At 37.7% G+C, this 13829-nt stretch overlaps 1 protein-coding gene across 1 annotated transcript in view; it reads left to right on the top strand.

Moving 5' to 3' along the window:
* Window positions 1–4713: 4713 nt before the first annotated feature.
* The window catches only part of LOC310631974 (spermatogenesis-associated protein 7-like), a gene marked incomplete at its 5' end in the record, with an annotated part of 41274 nt that continues 32158 nt past the window's right edge, over window positions 4714–13829 (top strand). The window contains 2 exons of the mRNA XM_083348780.1: window positions 4714–4777; window positions 11251–11343. Of these exons, the coding sequence (XP_083204906.1) occupies window positions 4714–4777; window positions 11251–11343 (157 nt within the window). The remainder of the gene's footprint in view (window positions 4778–11250; window positions 11344–13829) is intronic.

The raw sequence follows: 13829 nt of genomic DNA on the forward strand, positions 1-13829 counted from the left end.
AAAATGCTGACTATTATTTCTGGCCTCCAGGCACAGAGAAGGCTCCAGGCTAAAACAACTACAAAATTAAGCTGCTGTAGCTGCACCATTTTCCCCCTTTTCCTTATCTTCCTTGCAGTTGTGTCAGTATCTAAGTGGAGAGATAAAAATGAGAATAAACCAGTCTTTTCGTGGTGACTTTGACCTTGATCAGACCATCTTTGCTTTTATTCTTGCACATACACACAGAGAGAGAAACCTGTTCAGGAAATGACAACCTCATAGATCAGGGGTCTTCAAACTTGGCCCTTTTATGACTTGTGGACTTCAACTCCCAGAATTCCTCAGCCAGCTTTCAATTCTGGGAGTTGAAGTCCACAAGTCATAAAAGGGCCAAGTTTGAAGACCCCTGTCATAGATGGTTAGTAGCTAGAACATAAGCAAGGATATCTTCTTTTAGGGTATGTTGAACTATTTTCCGTTTCTTCGGCTCTAACACCTGGCACATAACTATGAAGTTATGTTATGCTAACACACAATTACTAGGAGAATAATCTTTACTGAAGTAATCTGAACTCCTTGAATTCCCATTTGCAGAAAACAAAAGATGCCACTTTGTTCTATGTAGTTATCATGTGATATATTTATTTAGTATTCCCAGATAGCTTTTAATAAACATGATTATTTTTTTTTTTAAAAAAAATGATGGGATAGGTAGAATGTATAGATAGCAAAGAGCAAAGTTTAGATTCTTTTTCTTTTCTATCACAGCACTATAGACTTTCTCAGGACATGGAACTGCAATCAGAATAAACATTTTTAAAGATCCAAATCATCCTATCCACTTGTTTAACTGTGCAATTTAATCGAGGGGGTAGTGAAGCCACGGCAGTTGCTACTTATTTTCTATGCTATATTGGTAGCACAATAGCTACCTGGCTGTGATTAACTCCTGTTCTATTTTTAAGCTACAATAAATCCATTAATTGCATTTGGTTTAATCAATTCAACTCAATAAATGTTTAGAACTTTTTAAAAAGCAATACATTCAAGAAGCAGTCACGCTAGAGTCACAAATGAGGTTTGATTTAGAATAAATGGAGATCTTTTCAGAAATGGAACAGATAATTGAAGGGAAGCTGTTGTTTGCAGCAGCAGTACTTTCATTGTTAGTTTCCGGAAAGGTCAAGAAACAAGAATAATCTTGGCATGTGAAATCTAGATGTACTAGATGCTTTCATAAAACTAATTCTGCTGGCAGATTAATACCTTAAGGCTAAGCAATATCTGAAAAGCAAAGAAGAGTTTGTTTTAATTAGAGCTGGAATAAGGTTGACAGTGCAGAGTTAAAGTGTATTCCCTTTAACTTAAATTTCAAGGAACTGGTGATCAAATTTGAGGATGAAGGACAAAACTCATCTATCTTTTCCATTATTTTGCTGTCTTATATATTGCTGAGTTCTGCCTGAGGAAGCCTTTGGTGGTTCTTTTTCTGATACCTTCAACTACGGTATCCTTCTGGACTATCTGCATAGGTTGAGAATGGAGGTACTGATTTGCAATGGTTAAGCTACCGTTACTATGTTTTGAGATGCCGGGGGCTCATTTTTTTTCTTTTAAACTTTGACATGAAAATGCAGAGAAAGATCATCTATCAGTTAAGAGTGTGGCATCTCCAACATGTTGATGGTTGTTGTTGTTAGCTGCGAAGTCGTGTCCGACCCATCACGACCCTATGGACAACGTTCCTCCAGGCCTTCCTGTCCTCTACCATCTTCTGGAGTCCATCTAAGCTCACGCCTACTGCTTCAGTGACTCCATCCAGCCACCTCATTCTCTGTCGTCCCCTTCTTCTATTGCCCTCAATCTTTCCCAGCATTAGGCTCTTCTCCAGTGAGTCCTTCCTTCTCATCAGGTGGCCAAAGTATTTGAGTTTTAATGTTGATGGTATTTCAGTGTATATTGCTAAATTAAGCCTGCCAAAGACTTGTCCTTATGCCTGAAGGTTCTTTGGATTCACAATTATTGCTGCATGCATGGGTGAAAGTCATAGCCAAGAGGCCCCTATATGGAGAAGGATCTTGCTCCAGGGACTCACACCATTATCACTGCTGGGTATAATACTGTGTTACATAGTGCTGCCCTTGAATTTTACTGAGAAACTGAAATCGGTTCAATATCCAGTGACCTACCTCTCCAGTGACTTCTTTTTTAGTGCTCAGTGCCCTGACAGTATTACATCTGTATTGTCTTCCTTGCATTGCTTATTAGTAAGCTTCCTAGTACAATTCAGAGTGCTGTTTTTAGCCTATAAGGCCCTTTCTGGCTTGGCACCTAGATACTTCAGGACAACCAGAATCTTAAAGAATGAAGCAAGCACAGCATTAAGACGAGCATCCACTCTAAAAATTTATTGCATTGAACTTTTATTTTTAAATTTTTAACAACAACAACAATAATGCTGTAAGGCACCTTGGAGGTCATCTAGTCCAACCTCCTGCTCAGGTAGGAAACCCCAGGGCTTTTTTTCTCATAGAACGCTCAGAACGGAGTTCCGGCACCTTTTTTGGATGGAACCTTGTAGGGTAGGCAAGGCGGGTTGTATGACTTGTGTGAGTTCTGGCACCTTTTTCTTTTACAAAAAAAGCACTGGGAAACCCTATACCCTTTCAGACAAATGGCTGTCCAGTCTCTTCTTAAAAACTTCCAGTGTTGGAGCATTCACCGCTTCTGGAGGCAGGTTGTTCCACTGATTAATTGTTCTAACTGTCAGGAAGTTTCTCCCTTAGTTCTAGGTTGCTTCTCTCCTTGATTAGTTTCCATCTGTTGCTTCTTATCCTGACTTCAGGCACTTTGGAGAATAGTTTGACTCCCTCTTCTTTGTGACAGCCCCTGAGATATTGCAACACTGCTATCATGTCACCCCTTGCCTTTTTCTTCATTAAACTAGACATACTCAATTCCAGCAACCGTTCCTTATATGTTTTAGCATCCAGTCCCCTAATCATCTTTGTTGCTCTTCTGTGTACTCTTTCTAGAGTCTCAACATCTTTTTTACATCGTGGTGACCAAAACTGGATGCAGTATTCCAAGTGTCAATTATCAAATATCATAATTTGTGTTAAAGGAGAGCCCAATGCTGATCAAAAAGGCCTTTCTCCCTTACTAATGACTTCTTAACTATAATATTTGTTTTGGTCAGAAGTCAGCTATCCATATACCATGTGAAATTGCACACTTACTTAAATTGAAATCAGAGAGGCTAAAATATTTTTATTTATGGTGGAAATGTTAAAAATCTGACAGTTGCGGCCCAAGATCTGTCTCATGGTTCTTTTTATTTTTTAAAAAATTATTTGCTTTGTATTAATGTTTATAACAGGAGTGTCCAACCTTTGCAACTTTAAGACTTGTGGACTTCAATTTCAGAATTCACAAGCCAGCATGTTGGCCTGAGGAATTCTGGGAATTGAAGTCCACGAGTCAAGGTTGGATACTCCAGTTTAGAACAAGGCAATACTTTACATGGATGCTTATGTTAATTTAGTATCATAGTTATTCATCATCACTCTCACATCTAAGCACATAATATACTGTGTATTCTATCATTTTCTATTAGTGCTGCTGTCTTTTTTCAGTTAAAGTGTTGCATTATTTATGGCTATTAGGTTCCCATTCTAAGATAGCATTTTCCCATGTCAATGCAAGAAAGATGGATCCCCAGTCCCAAACTGAATTGCTTCATTTAAACAAAAGTAAAAAGGGAAGGTGGTTTGTTTACCAAGTCTACTTATACTAAGAAGCAAAGTACTGTAAGCAGGTTGCTATCTATCACTTTTTCTTTGAACAGGTAGACGAACTTCCAAAGAAAGCACTGAATAAATCACCAACAATGCTTGTTTTCTAAGAACACCTCTGGAGGATAAGTCAGGGGTAGAAATATTCTTGAACATAAATATAGGATAATGGTTTGCAGCATGCAAGGTTCTGGGTTTTTTTTTTTGTTCAAAGAATCCAATTGAGTCAGGTGTGACAGAGAGATGTTCATGAGATTAAATCAATAATCTAGTGAAACAGTTCTTATGTACCTAATTTGGAGCAATGGCTAAAGGAGACTAGGACTAAGAAGCTCTGATTTCTAATTTGTCTTCAGTCATGGAAAATATTGGGTGACGTACAGCAGTCACTCTTAATTCTTTCTAATTTATAGGATATGGTTGAAGGGAAAAGCATGGATGGGGAAGTTATTCCTAAAGAAAAGGCAGGATATAAATCTAATAAATAAATCAGTCCTTTGAAGTAGTCCAAACAAGAAGTATCATGAGCATTATTAATGCTACCTGTATTGTAAGGTTACAATAACATAATCTTTCAAGTCAGAAAGTACATGTTTACACACACACACACACACACACACACACACACACACACACACACCCCTTTACTCTCCTGAAAATTAGGAGGGGTCCCTTCTGAAGCATTTTTTTTCACCCCCATTCTGCCTTTGGACTCAGATTGTGTTTATCAGACTGTTACCTAGGCTGCAACTTTCCCCCCTGCCTTCTATCATTCTCATAAACTATTGCAGTAATCTACAGTAAATACATGTTTTATTGGCTAGTAATATTGGCTGGTTGATTCTGATTGTCAACAAAGTTTACATCAAAGAAAATCAGAATTAGCATTTCAATATTTCCTTTGCTTTTTTCCCCCCTACAAGTGTCCTGACTAGCTATGAGGATTCCCAACCATTCCTTGATGGGCCCTTTCAGAGGACATATGAGCATTAAAAGCAGTCGTAAGTATTTTACATTTTCAGCAAGAGAAATGTTATATATTCCAGTCTAATATTCTTAGGAATAATATTCTTAATAATAATTGTCATCTTCAGAAACAACAAAAATACTATTTACTTCATGCATAATGGATATAATGGAAAGTATTTGGTTTTGCAGCTTTGATTTGGTTTCACAGCTTTGAACTGATATCTTGCTTTTGGCAAAGTAATTATCATTTCAATGTTTATAGAATCAAAATATTCCTGAACATGTAGCTGGAGAAAGTTTTAAAGTGATGAAATACTTCTACTCTACCCTTCCCCCCCACTCTCTTAACTTACATCAAGGGCATGGAATTTTTAGCAAATAACCTTTATCAGACCTACATATATCATCCTGTAGGATAAATGTTCCAAGGATAGTTCATTAGAAAATGTAAGATAATCATTAAATCAAAGCCATAATGAAAACAGTCAACTAAATCACAATTGAGTCAGAAGAATATCTTAAAATCAAAATGCCACCACTACAATGATCTTATCCACACCTCAGATGAAGCTGGTAGTAAACTGATGTGAGCTGAAGGCAGGCCAACAAATACCTGGATGCTAGAGTTTGTTAAAAATCCAGAAACAAAATGAAGTGGTATGATTTATCTACATAGCCTTAGTTTTGGGAACCAATCTAGAATTTGTATTGTATACTAGCTGAAATGTCTACCCCATCTTTAGTAGCAGTCCCACATACAATGCATTGAAATATGTACCGTAAGTCTCAGAGTTACCAGGGCATGGATATGTAAAACTGTAGTTCATGAGTGATAGTAACTTTATGCGCTTGTGAAAGCCCAGGTCTGAATCTTTCCCCAAAATGTTGATGCTTTCATTTCTGCTTGTTTTCTACTACCGTAGTTCAGGAAGATAGGATTGAATGATAAGTACATTGTTATTTAGTCTAAGTCCTTGCAAAGAGATGCCAATAACTCAAATGACTTAACTTAATTAAATCATCTCTATCCTGGAGATTATTGGGATTATAGCTCTCAGAATTCTCCATCTTCCTCATTTTTATGCTGATAACAGATTCAGATATTATATTCTATATGACGTAAACTGATGTAACCACTGCTGGGTTTCTGACTCCCTTCTTCTTCACTGGACAACTTTAAATGCAGAGGTCTTAGTCTTGATATCAAAAACATAATCTCACCCAGGATCTTTATTTTGCATTCCACAGCATCATTTTATGCCCATTTGGGGATGAATTTAAATACCACTGCTGGTGCTTTGCACAGGTGGTTATTTTGTGAAATCCCCATTAAATCTGGGCCAAGGGATATGATTAACCTTAAACTGACTGACACTTTTGTGTGGATATGACCCTTTTATACACAAACTTTAACTGAGCACTGGAGAGAACAGCAGTTTAATTGTGGTTCCAAGCATGATAGCAAACAAAACAGCCTACCCAGTCAGTACATTTCAGTTCATACATTTTGGCTCATCAGCCAAATGGTAGAGGCATGTTTTATTGCCATTTCTGTTGCATCAATCAAGCATGATTATTTCTGCTTTCAGATTTACAGCAAGAAATTTATAACTTCAGATATGATTTATTCAAAATGTAATATGCCAAGGGAATCTATTTCAGTTTAATCTGCAGATACAGAGTAAATTAGTAATTACAAAGCTGCAGTTGTAATGGCATAGTGGCTTTGGCATAAGGAAAATATTCTTGCTGAGAACACTATTGATACTTTTTTCCTGCTAATTTATCATTTTCTTTTCTCCCTAAAAGTGATTTTATAGATGTGGTTGATTTTAAAAAGAAAGGTTTGGTTTTTGTTTTGTTTTTTAAAAAAACCCAACACTTTTCAGTAATAAATAATTCTTAATACAGATAAGGCACAGAAGAATCTCAAGGCTGCATAGAGCATTACATGCATCTAAATCACCAAATGTTATTCTCAGTTTCAAGGTTTTCAGGAGCATGAGTATAGGCAGACTTATTTCTGGAAACCTGGAAACTAGTGCAGCATAGAGAACACTGACTGATAATCATGAATTAGATTATCATCTATTTTCTTTGCTTTTAATATTCTGATTGTTTTCAGAGTAGTTGATATCCTAACTTTGAACAACAATCTATAAATGTAAAAGCCTGCGGCTAACATGCTGTTATTTATACACGAACACTTTATACTGTCCCAGTCACATGACTTTGCTGATTAACATAAAATTAGTATATACCACCTCCCAAGAACACATTTTGATTGGCATTTCAAGTAGCTAGAGACTGACTGAAACTCATGGTGGAGATGTATGGCCAAAATAAATAAGTTGCCATCTTTGGCAGAGTTGATTTAAAAGAGAGCACTAGTCAAAACTGATGCAATATATATATTCTGAATGGGTGGTCTCAGTTAGAATTTTCACAGATGTATTTTGTGCCAATTGCAATTTCTGGATGTTCTCCAAAGATAGTATACTTGAAATCATTTTTATCCGGTACCAGTTTACAGCAGGTAAAAAAGTACCCTTTAACATAGCCAATACATTGAAATTTAGGAACAAAGTCAGATCCATTACTAAATAATGCACTGGAGCAGGGGTGTCAAATTCAATTTCATTGAGGGCCGCATCAGCATTGCGGTTGCCCTCAGGGGGCCAGGTGGGTATGGCCAGGGTGGGTGTGGCCTACTGGGTGGGCGTGGCCAGCTCTACATCGTTTGCATCAAGGGTGCCTATGGGGGCTTGGGCAGGAGTGGGACATATCTGAGGGTCTCTGGCAGAAGGAGGGTCTCTGGACCAGGGCCAAGGCAGTGGGGGCTGTTCCCTCACTGTTTCCAGGATGGCTTCGTGGGCCACATGAAATCATGTGGCCCACGGGCCTTGTGTTTGACATGTCTGCACTGGAGTAATAATCTCATGCAAGGCAAACTGAACTCATTTACATGTTGACGAGTGTACCTAGACAGCTTGGGGTAGGATAATTTTATCTACCATTTCTAACTGATTATTGTCCTAAGACATCAATACAGCGCTTCAAAAATCTTGGTGTGCAATGAAAAAGGGTAAAAGTTTGTTATCATTATGTATGAGTTGGCACTATACTCCAAATATACAACTAGTTTTCAACAATGTTCTGAATATATATTAAAGACAATAGAACTCTCTGGAGAACGTGAGTCAGCAATAGGAAATTCATGGACTACATACAGCTCCCAGGCTCTCTTTGGGTAGCTTGGTAAAGAGCTCAGTTTCTTGACCTTTGCCCATTATTTATCAGTTGAGCAATGGAAAAATCTGCTGTGTGCTCAGCTGTGTTCTTAATCAAAATCAGTAATAGGAATGGGGAAAATTTATGAGTTGGGGATATTGCATATTGGAGAAATGCAAGCATTACCACGTAATAATGACTGCATCAAGAGAAACAAAATCTAAAACTAAATCCATCTGGATAATTTAGACAAATCTCCTTAGGTAGCTTATATACGGTACATGTCTGGAGCAAGGGATAAACCTTGGATTTCTGCCCTTGTGTAAAGCATTTAATTACAGCTTATAAAACTATTATTCTAATAATTGATTTCATGAGGATCAAAGAGTTCCAGGATTCCAGATATGACATCTATTTCTGGTGTCCTGCATTGACTAATTGTATATTTTACTTAGCAAGAACATTTGCACAGCTAAAATCCTGGTATCACCGGGTACTACATGCTCAGAAACTGCCTTCATAATTTGATTAATTTTGCCTTTAAGTTGCAAAACAGGCCAGCTTGACCCTGACTGCCTATCATTTATTAAACTTTCATTAAGATTGATTTATCCTTCCCTATTGCTGTTAATAAAATACTAGAGATTAACATGATAATTAAAATTGCCTCTCATAGGATACAATGGATTTATCAATCAATCACTTCTCTAGCTTTTATCTGCTTCAACTGATATAAACAGTGTGAATCAGGGAAGGGGAAGAGCAACTTCAGATTTCTAACCTAATTTTTGTTTGAAATCAGTGTTATCTACCTGAAGAAAACCAGCCACAAAACGTCTGTGTCACAGTTGGAAAAGAAACCTCAGTGGAAAATTGCTCTGTTGTTAGAAAAGCTGAGAAGTAAACAGAGAGATATTTTGCCAGATGTATTTTATAGACTATAAAAGGGGGGGAGAACCAATTTCATTGTTATTCTTGATAACAGTTAGGCTCTCCCCATTTAAAATAGAATCACTTATCTAGATTCCTAGCATACTGTTTAAGTATTGGGTAGTTTTGGGAGAGCAAAATCTTACTTGCTTCAGAGCTTTCTAGACAAGGTTACAAATAAAATTTTCAATGTATATTTTATTTGAAATAAATCCATTGTTAATATTGAAAATGCCTCTTATGCTCAATTTCCCACATCGGAGTTATTTTCTGAATATACCTTTACATTCCAAGTGTGCTTCTAACCTAAAAAGATTGCTGCAGTTGTTAAAAAAATCCAATACTGTAAAAAGATTGCCTTTTACTTGAACTGTTTTCACATGTCCTTGCTGCTTGAGATTGCTTAATTAGGGAGTCTGTGGAACAGTCGTTGGCTGCCCAGACATGCAGTCTTCAGGATGATCATTGGTTGGCTCTGGGGCGGGAATAGGTTCCTTCGAACCTATTGGCTTCCGTCTAGTGGCCAACCATATAAGTAGCTGTGTAGAAGCCTCTGTTCTCAGTTCTGTTCCTGTTATTACAATAAAGCATTGTTCCTGTTTGAACCCTCTTGTCTTGCCTCCTGCTTCCAAGAAACCCACTACACAACAAATACAATTTACATTTTATCTGGGGAAAAATGCCTTCCTAAATATGGTTGATTTCATCACTGGAAAAGCCCAAAACAAAATGTGCAAACTTAGTTTCCTGAGCAGATGTTCAATAGTTTAGGTGTAGCTATTGGAAAGCTTAGTCTTGCAAATTATTAAAGAAATAAAAATGGCATGGACATAACTATTGGTACCCCAACTTAATATTTTGTAACATACTCTTTTGAGGCAATAACAGCAGTCAAAAACTTTCTGTAGCTTTGAATATGCCTTTTATACTTCTCAACAGCAATTTGTCCCACTCTGTAGCAGTTGACTTAGGTTTGATGGGTCTTTTCTCCCAGTTTAGATGTTCTATTGGCTTCAGATCAGGATGTTTGGCAAGGCACTTCAGAAAAGTCCAGAGTTTGATTTAAAACCACTCTTTTAGATGTATCTTTGGGTTATTCTGTGGAGGACCTATGACCTGTGACTGAGACAGAGCATTCTAACACTGGGGATTATGTTTAATTCCAGAATGTCTTGATATGTTTGGATTTTATTGTGCCCTGCCTAGATTCAATGCATCTAGTATCAGAGACAACAAAACAGCACCATAACATTATGGAACCTTCTCAATTTTCACAGTAGGGCTGGTGCTCTTTTTTTTAAAAGGATCATGTGTTTTTTTTTCTTTCTGTGAGCATTGAGTTGCTGTGACTTACCAAAAAAATCTGTAATGTAATTTTGTTTCATCTGTTCCAAGGACATTCTCCCAGAAGTACTTGTCAACATGCAGTTTAGCAAACTCCAGTCTAGCTTTTGTGTGTGTGTGTGTGTGACTGTCTTTCAGAAGTGAGGCCTTCCCTGCTCCTATGGAGGCCATTTTCAGAGGGTCAGCACTGGATAGTGAGACTTGATATTGTTGTACTTTGATCCTGGAACTCAGCTCAAACAGATCTGAAAATCAAACTTGTCCATGTATGTAAAGTGGGAAGAAAATGACGCGTTTCACTTTTTCCCTTTACAGCAACTGGACTTAAATTTTTTAATAAGTTTTGCAGGTTTCTTTTCTCTTGTTTTCAGTCATTTTGCAACTTTGTTTCTACCAGAATAAATTTTTATCAATTGATGATAGTGCATAAGATGAATATTTAACCAAGTGTTAAGTTTGGAAAGCAAGAACAGAAAAATAAACAGTCATTCCAAATTCCTGAATGTTTTGCATTTACGTACTCTCCTTTATGCTGACTAAAATAACAGTTTGGGGGAGAGAGGGGAGAGAGTAATAAAAAAAAATTAAGCTTGGAGTTTGTATTCCTGGAAAAATAGACATCCATAATTTTTTTCTATGTCTTAGCTCCTGAGGTAAAAAATCATGAGCTTTTAAATCTTTTCAAATGGATATTGTATTGGGAGATTAAACCTTGAACATAATATTCTTTAAGAGCTATGTATAAGAGGTAGCATACGAAGAAATGCAGATCTAATAGGAATACATACAAAGATCTCATTCATTATTTATTTCAATTCATTTATTTATTACTTTATGATAAAGTAGTACAAAAAGAAGAAACCACATTGAAATACCACTTCCTTTGCTTCTGATATCACAATCAGAAAATGCATTTCTCTAGAAGTGTAGGAAATCCTCAGAAAACAATGTGCTAAATATTTGAATCTAATAACTAGAATCATTTTTTTTATTTCCTCAGCCTTTTCTCCAAGTTCTTCCTGCAAACTCTCAAGTCAGTACATTGTTCAAGATCACATGGCTGTGCATTACAGAAAACTGCTCGCTGCCAAAGGTATTTCCTACATAAAATATTTTTTCTTCTAAGGCATCTGACAATTGTAGTTTAGTGTGGATTCAGTTTAACAAAACGTGTGCATCATTGATCTTTCTCAAACCCAAATACCTTAATATTTTTAAAAGATCACTTCCAAATATTGTATAATTATTGGTTTTGTCTAGAAAGTTTTAAAACGAGTTCTATATTATCTGGAGCAAAATCTGTAATCTGTTCAATGCCCACTTCTTAGGGATTTTGTGAAACGTTTAGCCTAAGCTAACCTAAGCTTTCTGTTTTTGTCTTTTAAGATTTAAGTAGTCCTCAATTTATGACCACAACTGAGCATAAGATTTCTGTGCTAAATGAGACATTTGTTAAGTGAATGTTGTCACATTTTATGACCTTTCTTGCCATGGTTAATTAAATCACTGCACGGTCATAAATCACTTTTTTTTCAGTGCCGTTGTAACTTAGAACATTCACTAAACGAACTCTTGTAACTCCAGGACTGCCTGTAAATGTTACAGTCAGTTAATAAAAAGAGCATGATAGCCTTATATTTTACCATTATTCTTGTGATGTTTTTGTTCTTCAAGTTACCAAATAAAGAGTCCCAATTCTATGGTAGTCTGAGATTTTGGACTTGTGGTGTTCTGTAGTGTTGTTTTTATTTTATTTTTTATAAGTCTCAGGTTTTATATGGTCTTGAATGTCATAAAAGCACCAGAAGGGATATGGAGCTTGTCTGCTGATTCAGCTTGGTAATAGCAAATCAAACAATTCCCCTTAAAGAAGAACCATACCAAAAGCTGAAGTGCATTTTGTATACTTTGGACCATTATTTTTTTAAAAGTGCTGTCAAGCCAACAACTTCCCTGTTTTTGCTTTCTGTTTGAAGTAACCTTTAAAATTCATAGCAAAGAAACTCTGATGACTGAAAGCAAAAGAGCCAAGCTCCCCCTGCTCAACCCCGGTGGATCCATCAATGTATAAACAGATCTGAAGTATCAGAAACCGTTTTAACGTTGAATTCTCTGCTATTTTAAAGTTACATTCTCTGCTATGTTGAGTAGCTTGCTCTCAGTATACCTGCATGAAGTAGAACAGGGCTTTTCAGCCAGTGGTATGGGTACCACCTGTGGTACATTGGCACCTGGCAGGTGGTACATGACCATCCTAGAAAAGTGGTGTGTGTGGGGGGGTTGCGGAGAATGATCTGAACCAGTGGCAGCACCGCACAAGCCTAAGCAAGAGATACCTGGAGCTAGGCGACTGGTGGTACTCGGATGTTGCCATATCATAAAAGTGGTACAATGGGTGAAAAGGTTGAAAAGCCCTGAAGTAGAATATAAGACAACCAAAAAAATGGGAAAAATAATTCAAGAGTACTTTGTAACCTTCAGCATTCCAGAATTATTATATTTATTTAAGCAGTTTATCTACTGTCTCAGTTGTCGTTTTCTCTAAAAGGTAGATATTAATACCATGTAAAATAAATTCTAATTAATGGTACAACTGGTACAGAGAGCCAGTTTGGTCTAGTGGTTAAGGCACCAAGCTAGAAAGTAACAGGCGGTGAGTTCAAGTCCCTCCTTAACTGTGGAAGCCAGCTGGATAACTTTGGGCCAGTCACTCTGCCTAAGCCCAGCCCACCTCACAGGGTTGCTGTTGTGGGAAAAAATAGGAGGAAGGTGTGTTCGATATGTTCTCTGCCTTGAAATATTTGTGAAAATAATAAAGGCAGGATATAAATAAACTTACATACATGGATATGTACATACATGGTTTTATTAGTCTATTAGTCTAGTTCTATACGCCCCTGTAGTCATTCTCAAGGCGTTCTGCAAAAAACGTTTTTCCCCTCTAGAGACCATAAGAATGGATTCTTCCTTTGCTTATGGGTGAGGGCAAGCTGTTCTATGGGAAAGGAGCTGCCCCAGACAATGCCTGTGGTCCCATTGCACCTACAGGGACTTCTGGCAGTCTGGCTCAGTTAGACAGCATCTAGCTGGTAAAAGTAGTCTCTTAGCTAGACACCAAACCATATACAGCTTAAAAGATAGCAAACAGAAACAGAAACACAGTGACATCAATTATAGGTTGTGCAGAAGCAGTATAACAGGGCAGGCCTGGGACTGGTGATCATGGGCTTCTGCGTTCTGGATGAGCTAAAGTTTTGGGTGGTTTCCAAGGGCCATCCCAAGTCCTTGCATTATTGCACTAGTCTAATCCAGAGATGACAAAGATCCCAGTGCCTGTTCCCATTCTTATAAAACAGACATGTCAAACACAATGCCCGGGGGCCGGATCTGGCCCATGAAGTGGTTTCATGTGGCCCGCAAAGCCATCATGGAAACAGTGAGGGAACGGCCCCCACTGCCTTGGCCCTGGCTCAGAGACCCTCCTTCTGCCAGAGACCCACAGATCTGTCCCACTCCTGCCCAGGCCCCCATAGGCACCCTTGATGCGAACGATGTAGAGCTGGCCACGCCCACCCAGTA

Source organism: Vipera ursinii (assembly GCF_947247035.1).
Source record: "Vipera ursinii genome assembly, chromosome: 1".
Classification (NCBI taxonomy): Eukaryota; Metazoa; Chordata; class Lepidosauria; order Squamata; family Viperidae; genus Vipera; species Vipera ursinii.